Raw genomic sequence first — 27,614 nt, 5'->3', positions numbered from 1 at the left:
ACGTATCGCGCTTATTGACATCATTTGGGCCTGCCCCTGTGACATCACTGACTCGCCTCCTTGCACTCTGATTGGCTCCAATCATCAGGAAAGGACAAGGAAGCCTGTGAGAAGACTCTTTTCAGTGGCTAACACATTCCCATTTCATGCTGATCGGCTGGTAGGATGCTGGAGACATACCCTGGCCCAGGACGACTACACCCTAGTCAAGGGTGGGGCAGCAATACTAGCTTGGAGACCAAGATGCGTATGCAGCGCCTGATTCCTGTTTGGCTCCTGCTTTGAGAGAGAGAGAGAGAGATTGTCGTAGAGAGAGAGGTGGTCCTACTGTGCAGCATGCTAAGGGTTAAAATGAACTGAACTAGACTCCTAGAGAGGAAGGGAATTGGGGGAGGAGGAAGAGGAGGGGGAAGAATCCAACAGGGCAAAAGCACCTCCCTGCAAAGCCCTTCCTTCCTGGCTTCTCATTTGGGGGCCTGGGAGGAGAAAGTGGCCTTTGTTTCTCCCAAGCGCTTCTGGAATCTGGTGAGCCTCTCCCCACCTCCACCCCAATTTTGTGCATTTGATTGAAACGGTGCCCCAGGGCTGCAGCGGGAGCATGCACAGGAGGCCTGCTCAGCTGATCCATCCGGGATCTACTGCAACACCCAAATCAGGAAGCGGTGGATCTTCTTCCACCCCTCCTCTCTGCAAAGCCAGAAGACTCCTTTTGAGAGGGGGGGGCTTCCTGGCTTTGCAGAGAGAGAGAGAGAGATGGGGGAGGGGTTTAAACTAGACCCGCAGTGCTGCTTTGATCTCATGGACCTGCGTCCCTAATCGTGCACCTGGAATCACTTCCTCCCTGCCCCCCACTTAGCCAGGCACAGCAGTGTTGTCAGTGCTGCACCACTGAGCCAGGGCCCTCAAAACTCTGGAGGGCTGCCACTGGGAGCGTCGTCCGGCGAGGGAGGGTGCCCCGGCAGGGAAGGAGTGTTAAGGCCCAGACCAGTAGTCCAGATGCTCTACCTTCTCTCTATCAGATTGAAAAAATAGATTCATGGCCCTCACAAGGAGGGACCTGACCCACTCCCCTCCCGCCCACTTTTTGTTTGATTGTCTACAGTCACAAGTGTTTTGTTCTGGGAGAGGACCCGGTTGCTAGCCAGACTTTTTCCTCTCTCCTGATTGTGTAATAATTTCATCACAGAGCAGTATCTTGGCTTTGCAGGACTCGGTAGCACCTGTAATCAGGATAATCTTAGCCTTCAGACAGAAATTAGAAGACGGGGGGAACAAGGAGTTCATTCACTCCTGTTGGATGATTCTGCAGTGCAGAGATCAAAGATGGAAGAGCAAGGCTCAGCTGGCCCCAAAGCAAGAAGAGGTCCCCACATCACCCAGGCAGGGAGCAGTGGGGGATTCTGGGGAAGAACTGTGCAGAAGGCCCTGAGTGAGGAGGACACCCTCAGCTCAGATGCGCAGCGCCAGCTCTTAAGGCAGTTTTGCTACCAGGATGCTGAGGGCCCCCGAGAGGTCTGCAGCCGACTCCACCACCTTTACCGTCAGTGGCTGAAGCCAGAACAGCACACGAAAGCTCAGATTCTCGACCTGGTGATCCTGGAGCAGTTCTTGACTATCCTTCCAGTGGAGATAGAGAGCTGGGTGAGGGAATGTGGAGCGGAGACCAGTTCCCAGGCGGTGGCCCTGGCAGAAGGTTTCCTCCTGAGCCAGGCAGAGGACAAGAAGCCAGCAAAGCAGAAGGTGAGAGAGAGTTTCATCTGGATAGTCCCAAGGGGCAAAAAATGTAAGGGAGTGTATCCCCCAAAAAACACTGTAACTAATTGCTAGTCTGTTTGGTAAGCATGCAGGGAAGGATATCCCAACCCCTGAGGCTTTTGCCCCTGTATTCCTTTTCTAATCCTCCTCATTTGACATTCTAAATCCTCGTTACACTTTCAGGTAAAGGATCTGTTTGCAGAAATGGGCACTGATTCCCCTAAGGCAGAGAAGACTCCATCGGACGCCGGTCAGAGGCCACTGGGTAAGGATTAAGAGAATGCATCTCAATTTGGTCTCCCTCGGTAATTTTGAAATACATGCTTTAATCTTTCCTATGAAGACACTTCTCTCCAACAGTATGCATTTATTTACATTTCACTACTTTATACTCGCCATACTACCCTGAACACTCCCGATCTGATCTCAGAAGCTAAGCAGGGTCAGGCCTGGTTAGTACTTGGATGGGAGACTGCCTGGGAATACCAGGTGCCGTAGGTTTAGAGGAAGGCAATGGTAAACCTGCTCTGAATACCTCTTACCTTGCAAACCCTAAGAATACATCCAAAAAAGATTCATAGGGTCGCCATAAGTCGTAATCGACTTGAAGGCATATAACAACAAACTTTATACATGGGGACCAGCCCTTTGATTTGTGGCCAAGAGCTCAAAGGGGGGAGGAAGATGCATTTTTCACACAACTGAAATATAAAATGTGTACAAACATGATCAATAGATAAGACTTCTTCTGAGGCCCTTGTGTCGCTGACTCTCTGAGAAGATCACATGCTAATGGCTTCCCACTACCTCTGTCTCTTGCAGGAGATGAAATGATTCTGGCAAGATCTCCTCAGCCCTCTCATCTTCGTGATGGAGGGGAATCAGCTGCTGTGGAGCCAGATCAGGTAGGGGGCTGGATCAGTGGGGAGAGAAGGCTGGGGGCAGCCTGAGTGCTTCTATACTTGCTCAGCTCCCTCAGTGCTTGGAATGTGGAAAGGCTTCGAAGGCCACTCAAGGCCGGCTTAAATCTTGATGATAATAATGACCAGCCACCGCACTTCAACTAGCCTTTTGGATATAGCTAGTGTTATTTATTACTATGAAGATTTTTTTTCAGTATTGTTTGTAAACTTTGTGCATGGTTTAATGCCTCAATATGACCCTCCGTGGTGCAGAGTGGTAAGCGGCATTAACGCAGCCGAAGCTCTGCTCACGGCCGGAGTTTGATTCCAACAGAAGGAGGAAGCCGAATCTCCGGTAAAAGGGGTCAAGGTCCACTCAGCCTTCCATCCATCCGTGGTCGGTAAAATGAGTACCCGGCATATGCTGGGGGGTAAAGAAAGGCCAGGGAAGGAACCGCCAATCCCACCCCATATATACGGTCTGCCTAGTAAACGTCACAAGACGTCACCCTAAGAGTCGGAAACGACTCGCACTATAAGTGCGGGGACACCTTTTTTTAATGCCGCAATGAGCTTCTAAGCCAAATATAGAAACCACTTCCACAAAGATTAAAATCGAAACACCCATCGTTAAAAGAAAACAATTTCATTACAATATTAAAAACAACATCCATAAATAACTGTGCACCAAAACAACCCCATAAAAACAACACAGCAATTAGTAGTAGATATTAGGGCTGTGCAGATTCCCTTCGACCTGCCCTGAAGCTCCAACCTGAGGACCCCCTAACGGGCCAACCGGGGACCACCCACCCTGCATCCCATCCCCAATTAGTCTGGAGATTGGGCTAATGTTTAATTCAGGATTTTTGAAAACCATTTGTAGACGCATGGCTGGGAGGAGGGCGAAGGAGAGTTTACGTCTCTTTCACGCACACACCCCGGGCCTAGAGTAAGGGGGTTCTTCGGGGTGCTCCTGTTGGCTTGTGTGCGTAGTTGTGTGAAACAGCATACATTACATTGGAGTTAAGTTGAGCAAGAAGACTTCTTCAGAGCATGTTAAGAGTCTTTATTGCAAGACATTAAGGCCAGAGGCTTAAGAGTAAATACATGTGGAGATTCTTCTCACCCCCCTTCTGGTACATCTCTCTCCATAGATAAACACAAAGACACAGCCTCTCAGCTCAGAGGCATAATTCAGAAGAACAACAACTCACATAGACTCTGTTACAACTTTCCCAGCTGTTATCAGATGGCTACCATAGCAACGACCCTGGCCGTCCGTTCCCAGACAGGACATAGACATAACTCCCCCTTAACCACAGTTACGTCTTCACACTTGCAGGCTTCATGGAAAACTACTAGAGACAGTAATGCCTACTGGTCACCAGCCCAACAGCTCCTTCACAAGTGGTCTCTTGACCCTAAAGGGCATCAAGCAGGAAGGAAAGTCAGGCGATGTCGGGCTTCTACTATTCAATGCGGTAGACATGCAGCCCTAGGATATAATATTTATGCTGTTTACAATGAATTAATCTTTCCATATTTAGCATCCTGTGTCCTTTGAGGATGTGGCTGTGTCTTTCACGGAGGAGGAGTGGGCACTGTTGGATCCTGACCAGAAAGCTCTGCATATGGAAGTCATGGAGGAAAATGGTGGGATCGTGGCCTCTCTCGGTAAGACTCACTGGCGGACCATAATATCTTTTTTGAATTCAGTTATTTATATCTGTGAGGAATCCCAACGTTCTGGTTCACAAGCACCACCTACAGCATCTGGGATTCTAACCCCCTGCAGTTAACCTTGAGCTATGAACTGTTTGCTGTCTGAATACGTGATCAGACTTTTGAAATAAACATTTTAGAGAAGGTGGGGAGATGAAACTAGTTACTTTCTGGTTGCCCACTGGCATCAGAGATGGAGCAGGTCTCTTGATTGGGCCAAACATTCCACCTGAGAAAGGGGGCAGGCTGTACCAATGTTAGATCCCAATAAATATGTGAGGCTTTTGGTTTCATGCAAATATCAGGTCAGGAGTCCAAAGATGCTCTTTCAGAAGAAGCCTTTTGCCAGGAACTCTGCCACTGTTCTGAAATCCAAGTCTCTGTTCAGGCAGGTAACATTTAACCAGCAATGGTAGATTGACTGTTATTTTACTTGCAAACCTGTGTTGCGTTTGATGGTTGCCCCCCTGTTTCTTCCCATTTTCTTTCCCCCCCCCAAAAAAACATTTTTATTGGTATTTTGATAGTTGACCTCACTGTGTTTTACAGGCAGTTGCAAATTTATTTTATTTTATTTATTTATTTATTTATTAAATTTATATACCGCCCCATAGCCGTAGCTCTCTGGGCGGTTCACAACAAAAAAAACCAGTAACATACAATTAAAAACCACATATCATCAATTAAAATAGGTTAATTATACAAAAGTTAAGACATAATTAAACACATATTAAATGCATATTAAATACTAAAATGCAGGAATGTTAGAATGCTAAAATGCTAAAAGTTAAAATGCTAAAAATGCTAAAATGCCTGGGAGAAGAGGAAGGTTTTTACCTGGCGCCGGAAAGATAGTAATGTTGGCGCCAGCGTATCTCATCAGGAAGAGTATTCCATAATTCGGGGCCCACCACTGAGAAGGCCCTTTTTCTTGTCATCTTCCGGGCTTCTCTCTGAGTAGGCACCCAGAGGAGGGCCTTCGATGCTGAGCATAGTGTACGGGTAGGTTCATATCGGGGGAGGCGTTGCCTCAGGTATTGTGGTCCCATGCCGTGCAAGGCTTTATAGGTTAAGACCAGCACCTTGAATCGAGCCTGGAAACATATAGGCAACCAGTGCAAGCGGGCCAGAATCGGTGTTATATGTTCGGACCGTCTGGTCCCAGTAATCAGTCTGGCAAATGGACTTCCAAGTGATGGATCTCAGTGGCCATCAGATGATCAGGTCTGAGAGCCCCTTTGAGAGCAATGTGAGGTTCCTGATGGGGAACTCCTCAATGCAGCCAATCCCAGTGGGGCTCCCTGTCAGGGCTGATCAACTGATGGGTACTGAGAGAAAGCTCCGCTTGCCGAGGAACAATTAGGAGTGCACTTTAATCTCCCAATCATTTCTTTGCTGCAACATCTTTACCTGCCCACGTTGGAAATCAGAGGTCTGGGGAAAACATCCTCACACACTACATTAGGATGCTGGTGGGCCTAATGATTCCTGAGGGCCAGAGAGTTACCTGTAGAGTTTATCTGTTGGCCGTGGGATCTGCTGCATGCCAATGAAATCCTCTGCCAGTGACTGATGGGGTCTACCTTCTTATCATATTTGTATATTTCCATTTGAAATAGTCAGAAGTACCTCATTCTAGTGAATGCACAGGATTGGGGGTTGACATGACTTTCCTTTGAACCTTATGGCCCCCCAGAGCTCCACTTGTCAAACGTTGTGCTCACCTAAGCGCACCCTGTCTCTGAGCATAGAAGATATCCATAGGGGCAGATCAAAAGAGGAAAATCCCCAAGACTAGGGACATCGAGCCTCTGCTTAAAAGCCTCTACAGGAAGGGGAGACTGCTAGATTCTGAAGCAGCCCATGCTACACATTTCAACCCGGATCACTCCCCTTTCAACAACATTCATGGCTTCCCTGAACCAGAATCCCAGGAGCCATAGTTTGTGAGGGGTGCTGGGAGTTGTTTAGAGACCGACCCATCGTCCCCTCCCAGAGCTACAATTCCCAGAGCTCCTTGGGAAGACTGTCTGTTTTTGGAGATAAATAAATAACTTTTCTCTCTGCTGTTCCTCCCTTTTCCCTCCTGTTTCTGGAAGGTAGGCAGGCAGGAAGGAAGGAAGGAAGGAAGGAAGGAGGTCTGACGATAAAATAAATGATGAAATTTATTTGCTCTCACTAGTGGGTCGTCTAAAGTGTTGACTAATTTAATAATTAAACCAGAACTTGCAGACACAGATAACGTTTAAAAATGTTGTGTAAATTTGTATAACTATTAGCAGAGAACGTCAATGGTCTGAGATGCGTGTGTGCCAGTGTGTGCGTTTTACCGAAGTGGCAGGCTTTTATCCTGCATTGAGATCGCGGAGACTTAAGACTTAGTAAGAAAAGAAAAGCTACTTTATTTATAGAAATACATAGTAGATAGAAAGGCAGACCTAGTTCTAACTAACTAAGTTGGCGGCGCAACGCCCAGGCTTGGGAGTTGCCCACATGGCTCAGGAGGGAGAAGAGAAGAAAGGAAGGGCAGAAAGGAGGAGGGGCAGATAAGCTCCCTAAGATGTATCAGTCTAACAATGGAAGGAAGTCAGTCAGAGCATCACAGGTAGAGCTAGTCAGGCCGGTCCATCTGGAGGACCCTCGCTCCATCTCCCTTCGGGAACATGAACAAAAGAACAAAACAGGAGTTGCTCTTGCCCCACTTCCAACACCCACCCCTTTCTGAGGCACTCTCTGTTCCCCGCATGCATGGAGCCAGCCTAACAGTTCAAGGGGGCACAAAAAAAGGCGAGAGGCCAGGATTTTTTTTCTGCAATAAATGTCATTCTTTATTTTTTGGAAAAATATTTAGGGCGGCCAGAAACATTTTAGGGGGTCATGGCCCACCAACCCCCTCCTACGTTTCTAGTCCCCCCATCAAAATGTTCCTCTTGACCTATCTCTGGGGAAGCCTTGAAGTTCCCCTGAATTCTCCTGCAGGTTGGGAGAGAAGCAAAGAGGGTGGTGGGAAGCCAGGCCAGATGTTGCTGCCCCTCCAGTTCTGCTGGGGGGGGGGCATTTGAGCAGAATGACCGTTGCTGGAACCGGAGTGTGTCCTGTGACGGGAAGGTGGGGCTGGGGGCTCCAAACCAGACTCAGCTGCTGCTTCTCACTCTGGACTACCTTATCGCAAGCGACAGCATCCCCCCTCCAATATTGATTTATTTTTCCATTAATACCCCCCACTTTCCTCCCAAGAGCTCCAGGGGGTGTGCATGGGTCTGTCCTTCCCCCATTTTATCATCACAAGAACCCTGTGATGTAGCTTAGGCTGAGAGGAGGTGACTGGCCCTCAATATCAGTTAGTGTGGAAGATTTGAACCCGGGACTTCCAGGTCACAGTTCAGCTCTCTAACCACTATGCCATACTGTCTCTCCATGGGGAGAATGGAGTGTAGGTTGATATTCTCAGCTGGTTGAAAACTAAAATGTAAAATAAGCCTCAAGTTAGAAAGAGATTTCCTCTAAATATCAACAGGCCCAAAGTCACAGAACAAGACCTTAGAAGCCTAGAGACAAACGCATCAGAAGGAGAAATAAGAAACACAATTCAGGCACTGGGAAATTAAAAAGCTCCTGGTCCAGATGGATTAATGAGGGAATTCTAAAATATTTGCAGAACTATTAACACCACACTACTTAATAATGATAAGGACCCATTAGGACCCAGGCGTCTGATGGATCCAGATGGATTCCTGAATGCGCTTGGGGATTCTCTGGAGCAGGCCCACGGCCACTCGGTTGAGACCCTGGTGGAGGGGTGGAATGCTACAATCACCGGGGAATTACATTGGGTGGCTCTGAAGCGCCCTCTCCCCCCCGAATAGAGCTCAGACAGCACCATGGTATACTCCGCGGTTGCGAACTCTGAGGCGGGAAGTGAGAAGGCTAGAGTGCCGGTGGCTGCAGCAGCCTACCATGTGGCGATAAGGGCAGCAAAGAAGGATTTTAATGCTGCCTCTATTGCGTCTACAGAGTGTTGTCCCAGGAGGCTGTTCCAAGCGGTCCAGAGCCTCGTCGGTCCAGTTGCCCCGGAACTGATGGAACATGTTAAGGCCTCCTGTGATGAGTTTTTCGGATGTGATGGCATCCACCCGAGAGTTCTCAGAGAACTCAAATGTGAAATTACTGATCTGCTAACTAAAATATGTAACTTGTCCCTCAGGTCCTCCTCCGTGCCTGAGGACTGGAAAGTGGCAAATGTAATGCCAATATTCAAAAAAGGATCCAGGGGGGATCCCGGAAATTACAGGCCAGTTAGCTTAACTTCTGTCCCTGGAGAACTGGTAGAAAGTATTATTAAAGCTAGATTAACTAAGCACATAGAAGAACAAGCCTTGCTGAAGCAGAGCCAGCATGGCTTCTGCAAGGGAAAGTCCTGTCTCAGTAACCTATTAGAATTCTTTGAGAGTGTCAACAAGCATATAGATAGAGATAATCCAGTGGACATAGTGTACTTAGACTTTCAAAAAGCTTTTGACAAGGTACCTCACCAAAGACTTCTGAGGAAGCTTAGCAGTCATGGAATAAGAGAAGTCCTCTTGTGGATAAGGAATTGGTTAAGAGGCAGAAATCAGAGAGTAGGAATAAACGGACAGTTCTCCCATGGAGGGCTGTAGAAAGTGGAGTCCCTCAGGGATCGGTATTGGGACCTGTACTTTTCAACTTGTTCATTAATGACCCTGAATTAGGAGTAAGCAGTGAAGTGGCCAAGTTTGCTGATGACACTAAATTGTTCAGGGTTGTTAAAACAAAAAGGGATTGCGAAGAGCTCCAAAAAGACCTCTCCAAACTGAGTGAATGGGCGGAAAAATGGCAAATGCAATTCAATATAAACAAGTTAAAATTATGCATATTGGAGCAAAAAATCTTAATTTCACATATACGCTCATGGGGTCTGAACTGGCAGTGACCGACCAGGAGAGAGACCTCGGGGTTCTAGTGGACAGCATGATGAACATGTCGACCCAGTGTGCGGCAGCTGTGAAAAAGGCAAATTCCATGCTAGGGATCATTAGGAAAGGTATTGAAAATAAAACAGCCGATATAATGCCGTTGTATAAATCTATGGTGCGGCCGCATTTGGAATACTGTGTACAGTTCTGGTCGCCTCATCTCAAAAAGGATATTATAGAGTTGGAAAAGGTTCAGAAGAGGGCAACCAGAATGATCAAGGGGATGGAGCGACTCCCTTACGAAGAAAAGTTGCAGCATTTGGGGCTTTTTAGTTTAGAGAAAAGGCGGGTCAGAGGAGACATGATAGAAGTGTATAAAATTATGCATGGATAGAGTGGATAGAGAAAAGTTCTTCTCCCTCTCTCATAATACTAGAACTCGTGGACATTCAAAGAAGCTGAATGTTGGAAGATTCAGGACAGACAAAAGGAAGTATTATTATTATTATCTTTATTTATACCCCGCCCTTTTTCCAAACTGGAACTCAAGGCGGCTTCCAGATAAAAACAAGTACATATCATTAAGAACCTATAAAAATATAAAACATATAAACAAATAAAATCAGCATTAAAACAGGGTTAAACTATTAAGATGTTAAAACCAATTAGATATACACTTAAAATACTGCAACCCAGTTTAGGAGCATACAAGTAAAACAATAACAATCAGCATCCTCTTCAGTCACTACCCTTAAAGCCTTCAGTTCCAAAGGCCTGCCAGAAGAAAAAAGTCTTTAAGAACATAAGAACATAAGAAGAGCCTGCTGGATCAGGCCAGTGGCCCATCTAGTCCAGCATCCTGTTCTCACAGTGGCCAACCAGGTGCCTGGGGGAAGCTGTCGGCGGAAGGACTGCACAGAGGAGGCCATTCTCGCCTCCCTAGGGAGGGAGTTCCAGAGCCATGGGGCAGCCACCGAAAAGGCCCTATCTCGTGTCTCCACCAGTCGCACTTGTGAAGGTGTTGGGATGGTGAGAAGGGTCTCTACTGAAGATCTGAGGGCCCATACAGGTTCATATAGCCTGGACCTAAGCCGTATACGGCTTTATAGGTCATAACCAGCACTTTGAATTGTGTCCGGAAACAGACTGGCAGCCAGCGGAGCTGTTGCAGCAGGGGAGTTGTATGGTCCCTGTAACCAGCCCCAGTTAACATTCTGGCTGCAGCTCGTTGCACCAACCGAAGTTTCCGAACAGTCTTCAAAGGCAGTCCCACGTAGAGCGCGTTACAGTAGTCTAAGCGGGATGTAACTAAGGCATGTGTCACCGTAGCCAGATCAGACGACTCCAGTAAAGTACTTCTTTACTCAGCGCATAGTTAAACTATGGAATTTGCTCCCACAAGACGCAGTAACGGCCACCAGCTTGGACGGCTTTAAAAGAAGATTAGACAAATTCATGGAGGACAGAGCTACTCCTACGCCTTTCCCTGGGGTAACCAGGGGCGCCAAACTGCCAAGAGGATTTTCTGGGCCCGGTCCACTGCATGTGGATCACACCCTCTGCTGCACTCGCAGACGATGACACAAATGTACATCCCCTTCGCATCATGAGCGAACGTGCACCCTCTTTTGCAGATGGAGGGGGGAGGAGTGCCCAGAGATAAATCGGGAGTCACACACAAATAACAAGATGCCTGACAAATACAATATCCAACAGGTGAAGCTTTCCCCATAATTTTAGTTCTGGGCTAGAAAAGGCTTACTCTGCTTAATATCTGCCTGCCACTCAGCTGTTAAAGGCATGAGAGCCCGGCTCTCCTTCAGCACCATCACATGTCAACTCAACACAGGTAAAGGAAACAGGGTTTAGGCTAACCTAAGCTGTTCCCTCGAAGCCTTTTTTTAAAAACGTGCATGGCACTTTTATTTTTAAAATGGGGAAGGGTCACCGGCCAGAAAGGGGCTTCCTGCCTCCCCTCTCTCTCTGTGCGAAGCAGCCGAGGAGCGAACGAGGGACTTCCCCTTCCTGCCCCGCCTCTCGGCAGAAATGCAGGCTGGAAGCGCTCAGAGCCCCTCTTCGTGCGCAGCGATGCAGGCGAGCGGGGTTGCGCGGAGGGAGCCTCGAAACAGAAGTATGCAATTGGGGGAGAGGGGAGGGTGGGAGAGGGCGAGGCCCCCCTTAAGCGCCCCCTCCCCGCAGACCCTCCAGATCGGAGGCTGCAGCTCTGCCCCGTCCCGTCCGCCTCTCCCCTGAGCTGGGCTGGCTGAGTTGGGCCGGATCGAAGCATCTCTGGGAACATCTGTGGTCCTGATGATGGATTTCGTGGCCTTCAGCTTGGAGATGGAGGCGCCCCATTGTTGGAGCAGAGCTAAGGAGACACAAGTGAGCTAAATGGGCCGCTTCTTCGTGTGTCCTGTCCTTTGGCTCAGCTGCGATAGTTGAATAGGGAGGCTCTTCTTTCAATACTTCTACTCTGCCAGCCCTCCCCAGTTTCCTAGTCTGTTAGAATTAAGGTCGCCGCCTAATTCAGGGAAGCAGGAACGTGGCCCTGCCCTCCTTGTTTTAGGGTAGCCCTGCAGACCAACCGTTTTTAGCGAGTGAGGTTTTTCCTGAAATGGGTGTAAACTGGTGGGTGCTACTTCCCTCCCTCTTCCTACATGCCAGGTGCAAGTTCCCTACTACATCAGAGGGTATTGTCCAGTTTCTCCACACCACGCACCTTCATGGCAGATCCACCGTGAACATTGAAAGCACATGGCTTCCTCCAAAGAGTCCTGGGAGTTGTCGTTTATGAAGGGTGCTGGGAATATAGCGTAGTGAGGAAAAACTCTTATCCAGGATTCATTGGGGGAAGGCATGTGCTTTACATTTGTGTTGAATGTGCTTTAAATGTCTGGTGTGAGCATACACTTCTATCGTGTCTCCTCTAAGCTTTTTTTCTACAGCAAAAATCCCCAAATGTTGCCACCCTTGAGTAGTTTGGTTGCCCATTTCTCTACCACTTCCACCTCTAGAATGCTATTTTTGCGGTCAGGCAACCAGAACTGTAGACAGTATTCACTAATAGGCCACCACTCACCATATGCACAGAGGCACATGTTAACAAATTCTTCCAAGATACACAGGAAATGGCTTGGACTGTGAAGTACCACGCCAAAGTGTTTGCATTTTGACAGATTTGTAGGGCAGTCCAATACCTCAGAGAGGAGGTCAGGTCTCCTGCTCCCCTGGTGCATTCACTATAGCTGCCCAATTTCCCTGCTTTTTAAAGTTTGATAGAAATATCTGTTGGCTATAGGTATGTTCTTAAAGTGCAAGGTTTTTTGCCTATTAGTTAATTTCTCTGCTTTTTAATCCGGGAGGTAAGAAATGGAATCCTGTGCAAGTTAGCTGAGAATGGATTGATGATTTGCATGCTTATTGAGTTCAGTGGGATTTACTCCCTTGCAATCATGCTTAGGATAGGTGAAACTGACTACAGGGGATAGGAAGAGGGGGAGAGGGGAGGAGAGGGATGGGAGCAGGACAGATTTGATCATTTACATGTTTATTGAGTTCACTGGGATTTACTCCTATGCAATCATGCTTAGGATAGGTAAAACTGATGGGGGGGCGGAAGGAGGGCTGGAGTGGGCAGGGGAGGAGGAATAAGGAAGAGGGGAGGGGAGGAGGAAGGGAGAGGAGAGGGGAAGGAGGGGAGAGGCAGGTCTGATAATTTGCGTGCTTATTGAATTCAATGGGATTTACTCCTATACAATCATGGTTAGGATAGCTAAAACTGACCATGGAGGTGGAGTAGGGGGAGGGTTGGGAAGGGCAAAGGAAGTGGGAGGGGAGGGCAGGTTTGGTCATATGCTTGCTTATTGGGTTCAGTGGGATTTACTCCCGTGCAATCATGCTTAAGATAGGTAAAACTGACGAGGGGGAGGGAGAGGGGAGGAGGAGATTGGGTGGGTGGGCACTGGGCAGAGGGGAAGCCCCTTTCCTTTCCAAAAGGAAAACATTGTGAACAAAATCCAAATGCAAAATGCAATGTGAGTTTGGGGGGTTGAGATGGATAATTCCTATGAGTCCCCTTCCAGCCTCTGATTTGGAGACTGGCGCCTGGGGTGCGTGGGAGAATCTCGCTCTGCTGGTCGGATGAGTATTTGTTACGCTAATGGAGTTGCTAGGTGGGCTAATGTGTCTATCAGGTGCCCATGGACAGGTGAATGGGCCAGGGAGACCCTTTTGTCATTGAAACTCTTGGGAGAGCACCCCCCCCTCCTGGCACTGAGGAGAGGCTTGTGTTTTTAATGTGTGTCAGAGAAAGGCTGGGACTGGAGGCAGGCAGAGAGACTGGGTCTCTGCACCATGGCTTTGGGGTGCCTGCTGTCACCCTGATGGAGAAGCTGGATATTGGACTGCTGATGCCTTGAACCCCTCCATCCTAAGCTCAGTTTGGAATGTGTGTAAATAAATAAACCATATTTCATAAAGACACCTCAGTCTCCGCTGACCTTCTTCGCAAGGAAACCAAACCCTGGGCGAGCGCAGGGACCCCTGGAAATCACACCACTTAGAGACTGGGGTGGTGCGCAACAGTATCATTGCTTTTCAGCATTTCCCCAACTTCTTTATTTATAGTTAGAGAAGGGTGCTCAGAGTTGCAAGGAGACGCCCTGTTCCCCTCGCAGACTTCCATCAGAGTGGCTGACTGTTAAACCACTCTGGCCACTGGAGCTCTCTCAGTGGAACAGGAGTCTCCTCTCAGCCCCCTTCACAAACTACACTTCCCAGAATTCTCTGGGGAAAGCCATGACTGTCTCACGTGAAATCAAGGTCTGGTGTGGGTGTGGCCCCCTGATTAGGCAAGCTCAGCAGCTGTGAGTCTGGCTTGCAGAACACTGCCAGTTGGTTCTTGCTCAGCATGCCCAATGTTATCGTAGGGTTCCAGCCAACATTTCTTAAATTAAAAATCAGCCAGGCATTTTTTTAACTTTTAAACTGCAGAAGATGATGGTCAGAGCATGGGGCAAAGTCAGTATTAGGATGATAGGTACTCTGTGAACATGGCTGATTTTTAATGAATTTCAACAGATTATGAGAACTCTGACAGAAAAAAGTCCAGAGGGCTCTGGTTCCCTCCCCCTCTTTTTAGACTTTGAACTCTCGATTCTATTGTCTCCATTTAGGCTAAGGACTGTGCCAAGGTGTTGATAATTCTTGATAAGTTCAATGTCCTCATTGTCAACTTTAAATTTACACAAATCTTCTGTTGTCATTACTTTAGTCTTCTTGACGTTCAGCTGTAGTCCTGCTTTTGTGCTTTCCTCTTTAACTTTCATCAGCATTCGCTTCAAATCATTACAGGTTTCTGCTAATAGTATGGTGTCATCTGCATATCATAAATTGTTGATATTTCTCCCTCCAATTTTCACACCTCCTTCATCTTGGTCCAATCCCGCTTTCCGTATATGTTCTGCATATAGATTAAACAAATAGGGTGATAAAATACACCCCTGTCTCACACCCTTTCTGATGGGGAACCAATCGGTTTCTCCATTGTCTGTCCTTACAGTAGCCTCTTGTCCAGAATATAGATTGCGCATCAGGACAATCAGATGCTGCGGCACCCCCATTTCTTTTAAAGCATTCCATAGTTTTTCATGATCTACACAGTCAAAGGCTTTGCTGTAATCTGGCACTTCTCGCTTTGCTTTACTTGCATGTATTTGCCATTGAAGCATAGACTTGGTTGATAGTTCTGTTTCCCATTAAATCTCATTAATATCACTCAGTCAGACTTTGCATAATAGCTCCTAGTTGCTTTTGCTACATCACTTCTCACTATTAAAGCAACACCTTTTCTTCTTAATTTCACATTTCCTGCATAAAATATTTTGTAGTTGTCTGAATGATAATGCCCCATTTCCATCCATTTTAATTCACTCACGCCAAGTAATGTAATGTTGATATGTTCCATTTCTTGCTTGACAATTTCTAACTTTCCCTGGTTCATGCTTCTCACATTCCATGTTCCTATTGTGTGCGTCGCACAACTCCAGACTCTCCTTTCGCATCTGTGCGCATCAGCCTCTGGGCTTCCTTTCGGCTTTGACCCGTCTGCGTCATTAGTCACAGCGCTACTCGTACTTATTTGTTTATTTATTTATGAAGAGAAAAGTCTTCAAAACAAGCCAAAAAGATAGCAGAGATGGCACCTGCCTAATATTCAAAGGGAGCGAATTCCACAGGGTAGGTGCTGTCTGTTGTTCTTTCCCAGTAGCTTGGTGAGTGTCTTCTGACCTGGGGTCTCATCTTCCAGCACTGTCTTGAGTTGCAGGTAACGGGGCTAACATTTTGGGAGGGAAGGGATGCGAGCTGCCTTCTGGCAGTGGAAAGGGACATGTTCCTGTCAGACAGGATCCATCCTAGGTTTGTAAATTCCAGCTGTGCATAAGTACTGGGCTGTCCACCTTAAATGGAGGAACAAGAGAGCAGATTTTTGTTAAAATTGTCTCTCTCCGCATCTCTTTTCACAACCTGTTACCAAGCACCTACTGCTAAACTAACTCCGTACAAGGCCTCGAGCTTTGACAGTTAAACTCTGATATCAACAGAGCTCCCAGAAATATCTTTTCAAAGTACAAATCATAATATATTCACAGGATTTCTCGACAGCATTTTATCCCCTTTCCTTTTCATTCCATCAGGATACATCTGGGGGGTCAAGGCTGAGGGAGAACCATCTGAAGTATCACTGGAAAAAGCTGAGGAGCAAGTGCAGGAGCAGAAACTGAGGAGTCAAGATGGAGGAAAGAGACAAGAGGAGAGACAGACTCACACAGGGGACAAACCTTATCAATGCTTGGAGTGTGGAAAGAGCTTCAGGTGGAGTAGCGCCCTTACGATGCATCAAAGAACTCACACAGGGGGCAAAGGTTATAAATGCTTGGAGTGTGTAAAGAGCTTCAGTCGGAGTAGCGACCTTACTTTGCATCAAAGAACTCACACAGGGGACAAACCTTATCAATGCTTGGAGTGTGGAAAGAGCTTCAGTCAGAGTGACACCCTTAGTAAACATGAAAGAACTCACACAGGGGGCAAAGCTTATAAATGCTTGGAGTGTGGAAAGATGTTCAGGTGGAGTAGTGCCCTTACGATGCATCAAAGAACTCACACAGGGGACAAACCTTATCAATGCTTCGAGTGTGGAAAGAGCTTCAGGTGGAGTAGCAACCATATAGTGCATCAAAGAACTCACAGACAGGACAGACCATATCAATGCTTGGAGTGTGGGAAGCGCTTTAGTCAAAATAGCACTCTTACTTCGCATCAAATATGTCACACAGCGGACAAACCTTATAAATGTTTCGAGTGTGGAAAGAGCTTCAGTCAGAGTGGCCACCTCACTTCGCATCAAAGAACTCACACAGGGGACAAACCTTATCAATGCTTGGAGTGTGGAAAGAGCTTCAGTCAGAGTAGCACCCTTAGTAAACATGAAAGAACTCACACAGGGGACAAACCTTATCAATGCTTGGAGTGTGGAAAGAGCTTCAGTCAGAGTAGCAACCTTACTTCGCATCAAAGAACTCACACAGGGGACAAACCTTATCAATGCTTGGAGTGTGGAAAGAGCTTCAGTCAGAGTAGCACCCTTAGTAAACATGAAAGAACTCACACAGGGGGCAAAGCTTATCAATGCTTGGAGTGTGGAAAGAGCTTCAGTCGGAGTAGCAACCTTACTTTGCATCAAAGAACTCACACAGGGGACAAACCTTATAAATGCTTGGAGTGTGGAAAGATGTTCAGGTGGAGTAGTGCCCTTACGATGCATCAAAGAACTCACACAAGGGACAAACCTTATCAATGCTTGGAGTGTGGAAAGAGCTTCAGTCAGAGTAGCACCCTTAGTAAACATGAAAGAACTCACACAGGGGACAAACCTTATCAATGCTTGGAGTGTGGAAAGAGCTTCAGTCAGAGTAGCACCCTTAGTAAACATGAAAGAACTCACACAGGGGACAAACCTTATCAATGTTTGGAGTGTGGAAAGAGCTTCAGTCAGAGTAGCAACCTTACTTCGCATCAAAGAACTCACACAGGGGACAAACCTTATCAATGCTTGGAGTGTGGAAAGAGCTTCAGTCAGAGTAGCACCCTTAGTAAACATGAAAGAACTCACACAGGGGGCAAAGCTTATAAATGCTTGGAGTGTGGAAAGAACTTCAGTCGGAGTAGCAACCTTACTTTGCATCAAAGAACTCACACAGGGGACAAACCTTATAAATGCTTGGAGTGTGGAAAGATGTTCAGGTGGAGTAGTGCCCTTACGATGCATCAAAGAACTCACACAAGGGACAAACCTTATCAATGCTTGGAGTGTGGAAAGAGCTTCAGTCAGAGTAGCACCCTTAGTAAACATGAAAGAAGTCACACAGGGGACAAAGCTTATAAATGCTTGGAGTGTGGAAAGAGCTTCAGTCAGAGTGGCACCCTTAGTGAACATGAAAGAACTCACACAGGGGGCAAAGCTTATAAATGCTTGGAGTGTGGAAAGAGCTTCAGTCAGAGTGGCACCCTTAGTAAACATGAAAGAAGTCACACAGGGGACAAAGCTTATAAATGCTTGGAGTGTGGAAAAAGCTTCAGTCAGAGTAGCACCCTTAGTAAACATGAAAGAACTCACACAGGGGACAAAGCTTATAAATGCTTGGAGTGTGGAAAGAGCTTCAGTCAGAGTGGCACCCTTAGTAAACATGAAAGAAGTCACACAGGGGACAAAGCTTATAAATGCTTGGAGTGTGGAAAGAGCTTCATTCAGAGTAGCAACCTTACTTCGCATCAAAGAAGTCACACAGGGGACAAACCGTATAAATGCTTGGAGTGTGGAAAGAGCTTCAGTCAGAGTGGCCACCTTGCTTGGCATCACAGAACTCACACAGGGGACAAACCTCATAAATGCTTGGAGTGTGGAAAGACCTTCAGTCGGAGTGACACCCTTAGTATGCATGAAAGAACTCACACGGGACAAACCTCATCAATGCTTGGAGTGTGGAAAGAGCTTCTGTTGGAGAGGCAACCTTGCTTCGCATCACAGAACTCACACAGGGGACAAACCTTATAAATGCTTTGAGTGTGGAAAGACCTTCAGTCAGAGTAGCACCCTTACTTCACATCAAAGATGTCACACGGGACGAACCTTATAAATGCTTGGAGTGTGGAAAAAGCAAAAATGAGATGCCTCTGACACAAGCACTAAGTTCCCCTTCTGACCCATTTTATGCCTCCTTCTATATCTTCACACCAGCCATGCAAGGTAGGTTAGGCTGAGAATTAGTGACTGGCCCAAGTTGGGAAGTGAGGAAAAAGAATAAGTGACTTTAAAATACAAAACTGCACATGCTCAGAGTATTTTCTTTTTGTTTAATAAGGTTGCTAAAATATTTTGTGTTTGTGTTTTGCTGAGAGTTGTGAAACTACATGCTCAGAGTATTTTTTGTAATCCATGAAAGTTTCTGTAATAATAAATGTGTTAGTCTTTAAGACACCTCAAGACCTATTTTCTGGTACCTTATCCCACACACTTCCTTTTGTGGGGAAATGGGGCCCCTATCTGGGGAACTCTATCAGGGCCCCCAACCACCTTAATCCCGCCATGGATTACAGCGATTTAAAAATACAACTTTGAAATCAGTTAATAGTCTGGGTTCTAAAAACATATCTCTCAGGGCTTAAAGGAAAGGGTGGAATGTGTGCCTTCAGCAAATCCCCAGCCGTGAAGACTTTGCAGGCTAAAACCAGCACCTTCAACTGGGCCCAGATTCAAACACAAGAATTTGGGCCGAGAGCCCATCACGTCTGACTCTGCCAGCCTGAACCACACAAGGCAGGCATGGATCCAGTTTAAAGAGAGTGGCCTTCCCAGCCTCAGGCATCCTATCCACATTGCCCAGGAAAGAAGACCCAAGTGATGCAAGAGGTTGATTCTGTAGCCACAGGGAGAGAAGAGCCTGCCTTCACTGCAGGGTCCATGTTGGGTCAAGTTTAGCAGGAAAATGCCATCAGGGTTGAGTAGCATATATGCCAGTCTTCCACTTCGGACTGGAGCCTCCATGGCCTGCACTGGGGGGGGGACTGTGCCTGGGGGAAAGGACTAGGCAGTTCAGCATGAAGCTCTTGAGGTTGGTCCGGAAGCTGCAGCTGGTGCAAAATGCAGCAGCGAGACTGCTCAGTGGGGCAGGATATCTCCAACATGACACCCCTGCTGCTGCTGAAAGGATTGCACTGGCTGCTCGTTTGCTACCAGGCCAAGTTCAAGGTTCTAGTTTTGGTGTACAAAGCCCTATACAGCTTGAGACCAGGATACCTAAAAGACCGTCTTATCCCTTATATACCCAGCCGATCACTGCGCTTTGCAGGTGAGGGCCTCCTGCAGAGACCATCTTATGAGGAGGTCCGTTCTGCACAACGTAGGAAACGGACCTTTCGTGTGGCGGCACCTCCCTGTGGAATTCCCTCCCTTTGAATATTAGGCAGGCGCCATCTCTGCTATCTTTTTGGCGCCTTTTGAAGACTTTCCTCTTTCAACAAGCCTTTTAAGTAGAGGCCTATCCCAGTTTGCGTCTGTGTTGGAATGGCTTTTTAATATGTTTTTAAACCTTTGTTTAATAAAACAGATGTTTTTAAAGCTTTTTAAAAATATTTTTGAAGATGTTTTGTTTTAATTCGAAAGGATTCTAAATTCTGTTTTATGATGTTTTAAAGTGTTTTTAGTGATTTTGTTTGCAGGCCTGGACTCCTACTAGGAGGAAGGGTGGGATATAAATGAATGAATGGATTCCTGGCCGGCCAGCCACCCGAAGTAGTACAAAATGTGATTGTTTAAAACAATAAGAAGGGGTGTGAAGGTGAACAGGGCCACCCCCAGAAGGCCCCTGCTGGCTCAGGGGCTGCCCTGAGGGGGTCTGTTGGCTGCTGCCACCACCTGTCACTTGGGGTCATCTGGGGATGCAGGGCCTGGACTTTGGCCCAAAGAAGCTGCACTGCCACTGCTGGCTTCATTTTGGCTTCCTGCAGCAGCACAATCCTGATCCTATGCAGTTACTCAGAAGTAACCCTCCCCCACAAGCTCAGTGGTTCTTCCCCTCCCCGACAGGGTGTGTCTGGAGGGAGAGATGCTTACAAGTGATGCGCTGCCCCTTTGGGGTTGGGATCTTCTGGGCCAGGAAGCCTGGCAGGAAAGCAAACCAAATGGGGCTCCCCCGGCTTCCCCCCACTCACCTTCCCTCCCACTGCAGCCCCCCTCCACTCAGGGTCACCTGCACTATCTCTGCTGGGAACTCTCCCAGGGCATTCAGGAATCCAGTGGATTCCATTAGTCTCCGGAGGCTTAATCTGTCCACCACCCCTGCAGGGAAGGATCGGAGCCATAAGTTCACCCGGAAGTGCTCTGACCATGACAGTGGGGTGACATCCACCCTCCCATCTCCAAAGCACCCCTTCCTCCATCTGGAGCAAAAACCAAGTCGAGGGTGTGCCCTGCCCTATGTGTTGGGCCGGTTAAAACTTGAGACAGCCTCATGGTCGTCATGGAGGGCATGAAGTCCTGAGCCGGAACACCAGAGGCAGCCTCAGCGTGGACATTGAAATCACCCAGCACTATCGTTCTGTGCTCCTCCCACAGCCAAGATGGCCTCTGCCAGCTCAGTCAGAGAAGCTGCCGGGCAGCAGGGTGGACGGTACACCAGCAGCACCCCTAGTTTGCTGTCTCCTCGGCCCAACGCCAGGTGCAGGCCCTCACAGCCAGCTCCAAGACAGAGTGGTTTCCTGGGGACAGAGATGGAAGTTCTGTAGACCACAGCAACTCCTCCCCCCCTCGTCCCTGCAGCCTGTGCTGGTGCTGCACCAAGTATCCAGGTGGGCAAACTTGGGTCGGATCAACTCCTCCAAGCTCACCCACCCAGGTAATGCACATCAAACTGGCACCTTCATCCACTATCAAATCATGGCCTGTGGGCACAGCAGATGAGCAAAGAGGAACCCATCCATGAAAGGAGTGGGAGGGAGGAACAACGCGCAGATAGCCTTGCCCTAGTCTTCTATGGTAATTAACCCCTCCATGGCTATACTTCCCTCTACCCGTGATCACTGAAATTGGGTGGCATCACCCATATCCCTCTTTACTAAGACTCCTAAACACCTGATATAGACCAACGCGAGCCCACCAACAAAGCCTGCCGGAGCCAATTATCCCAGAAGGCCTCTGCAAGAATTGGGAACAGTCATACCCATTCAAACTTTTTCACACAGAGCAAATCTACTCCCCCGTCTCACAGCCAGGGCGGACCAGCCTTCTGCCAGTCGCAGACTCTCACTCTGAAGGCATCCGGTGACTTTCTGCTATCATTCAGTTCACTGCACAGGCTCTCACCCTGCAGGGGAACGACACATGCGGCACACGCCCTCCCCACTACCCAATCTCCAGATTGGTTAGAAAAACGAAAGGAAGAAATAGATGAGGGCAGCGGCCCCGCCCTTGGGACTCCTCAAGGTGGGGCCCCTGCCAGTACCCTCCGCCCAAGGGCAGCTGGGCTTTTACGCCTCCTGACCCAGCCAGAGGATGCCAGAGGATGCAAGATTGACGGCAGCCTCTCTCTGGAGCCAGGCTCTTCTTCAGAGCCCCTCGTGCTATTTGGGGCCCCAAAGGCCAACGCCCACAAACGGGGGAGCCAATTGGGAGGCACTTCTCTCCCCCCTCCCCCCCCGCCTTGCCCCGAGCCGCCTGGGGAGAAGGAGGGGCTGCAAGGCAAAGGTGGTCGGAGGGAGGTGAAGGAGAGCGCTCCGGAGCTCCAAGAGGGGCACGAGGGCAGCCCAAGCAGCCTTCCTGGGTGCCCCACGGACAGCTCTGGGGCTTGTTCCTTCTGAGCAGGCTCGGTGAGGCTTGGGCAGCTGGAGGGGGAAGGTGGCCAGAGAGAGTTGGACAGGGGGGGCTCGTCCGGTTCCACCCCCAAGCGGGGGGGTGGGGGAGGTATTGGGGAGCCTGGAGCCGAGCATCCAGTTCCTCACCCCGGGAGAGGGGGGCAGCTGTGCTGACACTCTCCCCCTCCCCTACGTGCGCCGAAGCCAACGCCAGTTCTTGCGTCCGGACACCTGGATTCCCTGCAGTGGCAGCCGCGGCTGCGCAGGGGAGGCGAGGGGCAGGCGGTGCTGACCGGACTCCCTCTCTCTCTCTCAACGAAATTGTAATTATATATATGTTTAAAACGGGATGGTGTAAAAGCCGGAACAGAACAGGCCGGAACGGACCCTTTATAAAAGAAATTGATGCCAAAAACCCTGGGATGTGTTAGAGACACTTGAGAACAACATTTAGGAACAGAAACCATTCTGATAGGATTTTTATTAACCCTTTAACAACCAAAATGCCCTCTGGAACGGAATGAAACAGCCCGGAATGTCGACTTCCCAGCGAGCCAGACCGCCCAAATTCACCAGTCCCACATGACTACATGGGATGCATGCAATAAGACACAAAACTTCCACAAAAACCACGTTCCGATACCCGTTCCGGGCTATAATACGCTTTTACGTAAAACAGCCTGGAATGGCGACTTCCCAATGAGCCAGACCCACCAAATTCACCAACCACACATGTTGCTGCCTCTCCTTTTGTTGGGCAATGGGAGATAGCACAGGATGACCCAGGAACCTCTGGGGTGATCAGCAATACCCTTTCTTGCTGTTCGTAGGTCCACTAAGCAGCGCTATTGGTGCTGCTACCAGGTTGCAAATGGCTGGTGAATTGGGGAGAGAGAGAGAGAAAGAGAGAGATTGGAGGGGCAAGTCGGCTGGCTTTTACTCATGGCTTTTCTGCTGCAGGTAATGAGAGAAGACACTGCTTGCTGCCACTGAGCCACCTCCCCAGTGTAAATATTGTTGGTCAGTGAAGCATGCTGTGAGACTCACAGACAGGGTTTTTAGCAGAGAGAGTGAAACCTGAAGCAGAAGGGTTAAGCTGTGAGAACAGAGCGCCAGGTTTGCCAAGGTCAGTAGCTGGCTGGGAAAGCTGATAAGGTGGGAAGCTTGGAAAAACTGAGTGTGGGGGAAACTGTCTGTGGAGAGAACTGTGTCTAATGTCTTTGCCTAGTAAAGACTCTTACAAGAAACTTGCCTGGCCTAGCTTATTCCTGTTCTATGCAGCTCTTGGATTCCACCCTTGTATGATCTACACACGCACACACGCAACAGGTGTTATGGGCCCAGCTTATCATACAAGGTAGTGGGTTCGAGAGCTGTTGACGTGGCGTTGTTGCAGAGAGAAACAAAGTGCAAGAAAGAGGCAAGTAAGAGTGGGCAACATGGCCGTAAACCTGTTATCCGGGATGCCGATGGAGAGGCTGAATGCAGTAAACTACTCCAGCTGGAAATGGAGAATGAGAGCAGTTCTGATTAAAGAAGAGTTGAATGATGTCGTAGAAAACCCCCCTCCGGCAGCTCCTCCAGCAGCGTGGTTGAAGAAAGACGAGAAAGCGAAGGCTTTTATTACTCTGGGGCTGTCTGATTCACAACTGTTGCTGGTGAGTAATGAGCCGACAGCTAATCAGATGTGGGAGAAGCTAAGAGCCGCTCATGTGCAGCAAACTGCTGGGAGCAGGCTGTGTTTAGCACGGAAACTTTATCAGATGCGTTTTACAGATGAAGTGACTATGACAGAGCATCTGGCTGAATTTCGTAGATTAAATGCTGAGCTGCAAGATAGAGGAGTGCATCATAGTGACATTCAGATGGTCTATATCCTGTTATCTTCATTTGATCAAAAATGGGACGTCCTGGTATCTAGCCTGGAAACTTTACCCGACGGACATCTGAATTTGGACTTTGTAGAACAGAAACTTCAACAAGAATGGAATAGAAGACAAGAGAATAAGAAACCAGAGTTAAAAGAGACTGTGGCTGTACAACAACAACAAAATCAAAGAAGCAGGCAAGAGAATAAAATATGTTATTTTTGTGGGTCCCGTGGACATATACAGAGACATTGTTTAAAGAAGAGGAATAACAGGGACTTTGGAAGTCAGAGAACAAGCGTGAACTTTGTTACTAAGGAGGACAATAAACTCATTAACTCTAAGTGGCTTCTCGACAGTGGAGCGTCTAATTGCCTAATCACAGACTCTAGTTTATTTTACACTTCAAAGCCGACGCAGGAGAAGCTTTATCTGGCTGACGGATCGACTCAGGACGCGATTGCAAAAGGCACTCTCAGGTTATGTACTTTGGGGACTATATTGACAGATGTATTACTGGTGTCTGGTTTAAAATATAACATTCTATCAGTAAGAAAATTGGCTCAAATAGGTTGTAAAGTTACATTTGAAGGGGATAGATGTTTTGTGAGAAAAGATGGTGAAATATGCATGCAAGGGAAATTACAGAACCAAATGTTTATGGTTGAGTGCAATCTTGATAAACACACGTGTGCTTGGATAGGAGTTAATAAAGATAAACATGATAATTGTTTCCATGAATGGCACAGAAAATTGGCACACGCACATTTCGAAAAGGTACAAAACACCCCAAAGCATAGTCAAGATTTGAAGTTAACACATTGTGAGCATGTGGATGAGTGTGAGGTATGCTATAAAACAAAAATGACTGTGACTCCGGTAAATAAGAGCTGTGAAAGCACGACCACTAAACCCTATCAGCTCATACATGTGGATTTGGCTGGACCTTTCCAGTGCTCAAAAGGTGGAGCAAGGTTTTATTTAGTGATTGTGGATGACTTCTCCAGATGTACACATGTGTTCTTATTGAAAAAGAAAAGTGAAGCAGAAGAGAAATTAAAGGCATTTATACAGAGGACAGAGACACAATATGGGGTTGTTATCAAAAATATCAGATCAGATCGGGGTGGAGAATTTACCAGTAATTCATTTAAAACATATTTGGAAAAGAAGGGAATAATACAGAGTCTCACTGCTCCCTTCAGCCCATCCTCCAACGGAACTGCAGAGAGGAGGAACCGGTCATTGCAGGATTCAATGAGAGCCATGCTAGCAGATGCAGATATGAATAACACTTATTGGGGTGAATGTATTGTGTACACTGTTTATATTCAGAACCGCCTCATGCACAGAACAATAGGCATGTCTCCCTATGAGAAACTGACTGGAAGAAAACCCAGGGTGAAACACATAGAACGTTTTGGGGCAAAATGCTGGGTACATGTTGCAAAACAGAAAAGGCATGGTAAATTAGGCTCAAGAGCTCAGGCAGGACGCATTTTGGGATTTCAGAATTCATACTATAGAGTTTGGTTGCCTGAGAAACAACAAGTAGTGTTAAGCAGAAGCATAAAGGTGATAGATAAACCTTGGAGAGACAGTCAAACAGTTATACTAGATAGTGCAAGCAAGCAGGAAGCAGCAGATGTTCCTTTTGGGCAGCAAATTCCATTAAGAACTGCGTTGACTGATCTAATACACGGTGGCAAACGTACTGTAAAAAGGCTGAGAAGTGAAGACATGGCAATGCAAGATACAGAAATGCCAAGTACAAGTGCAGACACAGGTGCAGGTCCAAGTAAAATAGAAAGTGAGGAAGAAATGGAAATAGATAATGTTAGAAGATCAGAAAGAAAAACAAAAGGTCAACCACCTCAGAGATTCACATTTAATGTTACACAACAGAATAATGAAACAGACATATATCCAGTAGAATGGGAAAAAGAAGGACCAATAGATAAAGAAACAATGGATCTCATGTGGAAATTTTGTGTTGAGGAATGAAATATAAATGTATTATCAAATAAAAGTGAACAAAATGAATCTGTGAAACTTGTGTGAATAAAGAAATAAAGAAACAAGAACTGAACTGAAAATGTAAATAGAAACTGTAAGAAAACAAACCATGTACTGATATGTATTGTAATGAAAAGTTAATATTGTAGAAATGTAATAATGAACAATTTGTAATCTGTGAATCTGTGAGTCTCAGGTGGGGGCTGTTGGTCAGTGAAGCATGCTGTGAGACTCACAGACAGGGTTTTTAGCAGAGAGAGTGAAACCTGAAGCAGAAGGGTTAAGCTGTGAGAACAGAGCGCCAGGTTTGCCAAGGTCAGTAGCTGGCTGGGAAAGCTGATAAGGTGGGAAGCTTGGAAAAACTGAGTGTGGGGGAAACTGTCTGTGGAGAGAACTGTGTCTAATGTCTTTGCCTAGTAAAGACTCTTACAAGAAACTTGCCTGGCCTAGCTTATTCCTGTTCTATGCGGCTCTTGGATTCCATCCTTGTATGATCTACACACGCACACACGCAACAAATATAGCATACCTGGGCTGCTGCCTTTTTGGTCTGAAAAAAGAAGGGATCATCCTGTCTCTGCAGAGACCAGCAGATCTTATAGTGCTCCTAGTGGGAAGAAGAGTAAACTGCAGCTATTCTCTAGCACCAAAAGCTACCTGTAGTTGCATACAATACTAGTATAGATGTATTATTGCATGGAACGTGGCTTATGTGGAAGTTTTGTGTCTTATTGCATGCATCCCATATAGTCATGTGGAAGTGGTGAATTTGGGAGGTCTGGCTCACTGGGAAGTCACTGTTCCGGGCTGTTGTTGCTCTCAAGTGTCTCTAACAATTTCTTTTATTAAGGGCTCATTCCAGCCTGTTCCGTTCCGGCTTTTACACCGTCCCGTTTAAAACTGCTTTGAAATTGTGTTTAGGTAAGAAAGTGATAGTTCAATGTTAGTAGGTAGATGCAGATGTGCTCAGACCTGATTTGTTCCAAAAATATTTTATCTCAAAGAACCATTAACATCAAAAGTATAAAGGGAGGGCCTGTTCAGATACCTTTAGCCAGAGTTACAGTAAGCTAGAAAAGTTTTGAGGGAGAATACGAGGTAGGGGTTAACAATGGGCAAAGGGAATGTTTTATTCTGGGGAAAGACATTATGTCTCATGCAGAGCTCGGAAAAGTTACATTTTTAAACTACAACTCCCATCAGCCCCAGCCAGCATGGCCACTGGATTGGGCTGATGGGAGATGTAGTTCAAAAAAGTAATTTTTTCAAGCTGGGAGGCAGGCATGGGAGGTAGTCGTATTGACCCCCCTTCCCACCCTTGCAACGAATAGGTTCATTTGGGAACCTGAAGTGTCGGAAGTCTTAGCAAGAGGCCAAATCTCCCCCCTCTGCGTGCAGCGCAATGTTGCTCTCCTGCTTGGAGAGCGACGCGGGGAGGGTTAAAAAGAAGTGGCCTAGACTCCTAGAGCGGAAGGGAGTTTAGGAGGAGGGGAGAAGGCGTATGGATC

The 27,614-nt window shown here is 47.3% G+C and overlaps 1 protein-coding gene and 1 pseudogene across 1 annotated transcript; both read left to right on the top strand.

The window, feature by feature from the left end:
• The first annotated feature begins 534 nt into the window (after positions 1-534).
• Positions 535-18,847, top strand: LOC133381563 (zinc finger protein 271-like). The gene is made up of 5 exons (XM_061620818.1): positions 535-1,740; positions 1,939-2,020; positions 2,578-2,660; positions 4,208-4,334; positions 16,012-18,847. The coding sequence occupies exons 1-5, from the start codon at positions 1,324-1,326 to the stop codon at positions 18,426-18,428; spliced, it is 3,126 nt and encodes a 1,041-aa protein (XP_061476802.1). The 5' UTR covers positions 535-1,323; the 3' UTR covers positions 18,429-18,847.
• Positions 2,142-2,256, top strand: LOC133382554 (5S ribosomal RNA; annotated as a pseudogene).
• Positions 18,848-27,614: the final 8,767 nt, after the last annotated feature.

This window comes from Rhineura floridana, chromosome 3 (assembly GCF_030035675.1).
Source record: "Rhineura floridana isolate rRhiFlo1 chromosome 3, rRhiFlo1.hap2, whole genome shotgun sequence".
NCBI classification, from domain to species: domain Eukaryota; kingdom Metazoa; phylum Chordata; class Lepidosauria; order Squamata; family Rhineuridae; genus Rhineura; species Rhineura floridana.
The sequence above is the reverse complement of the archived record's forward strand: the minus strand, read 5'-3'. Positions and strand labels throughout refer to the sequence as shown.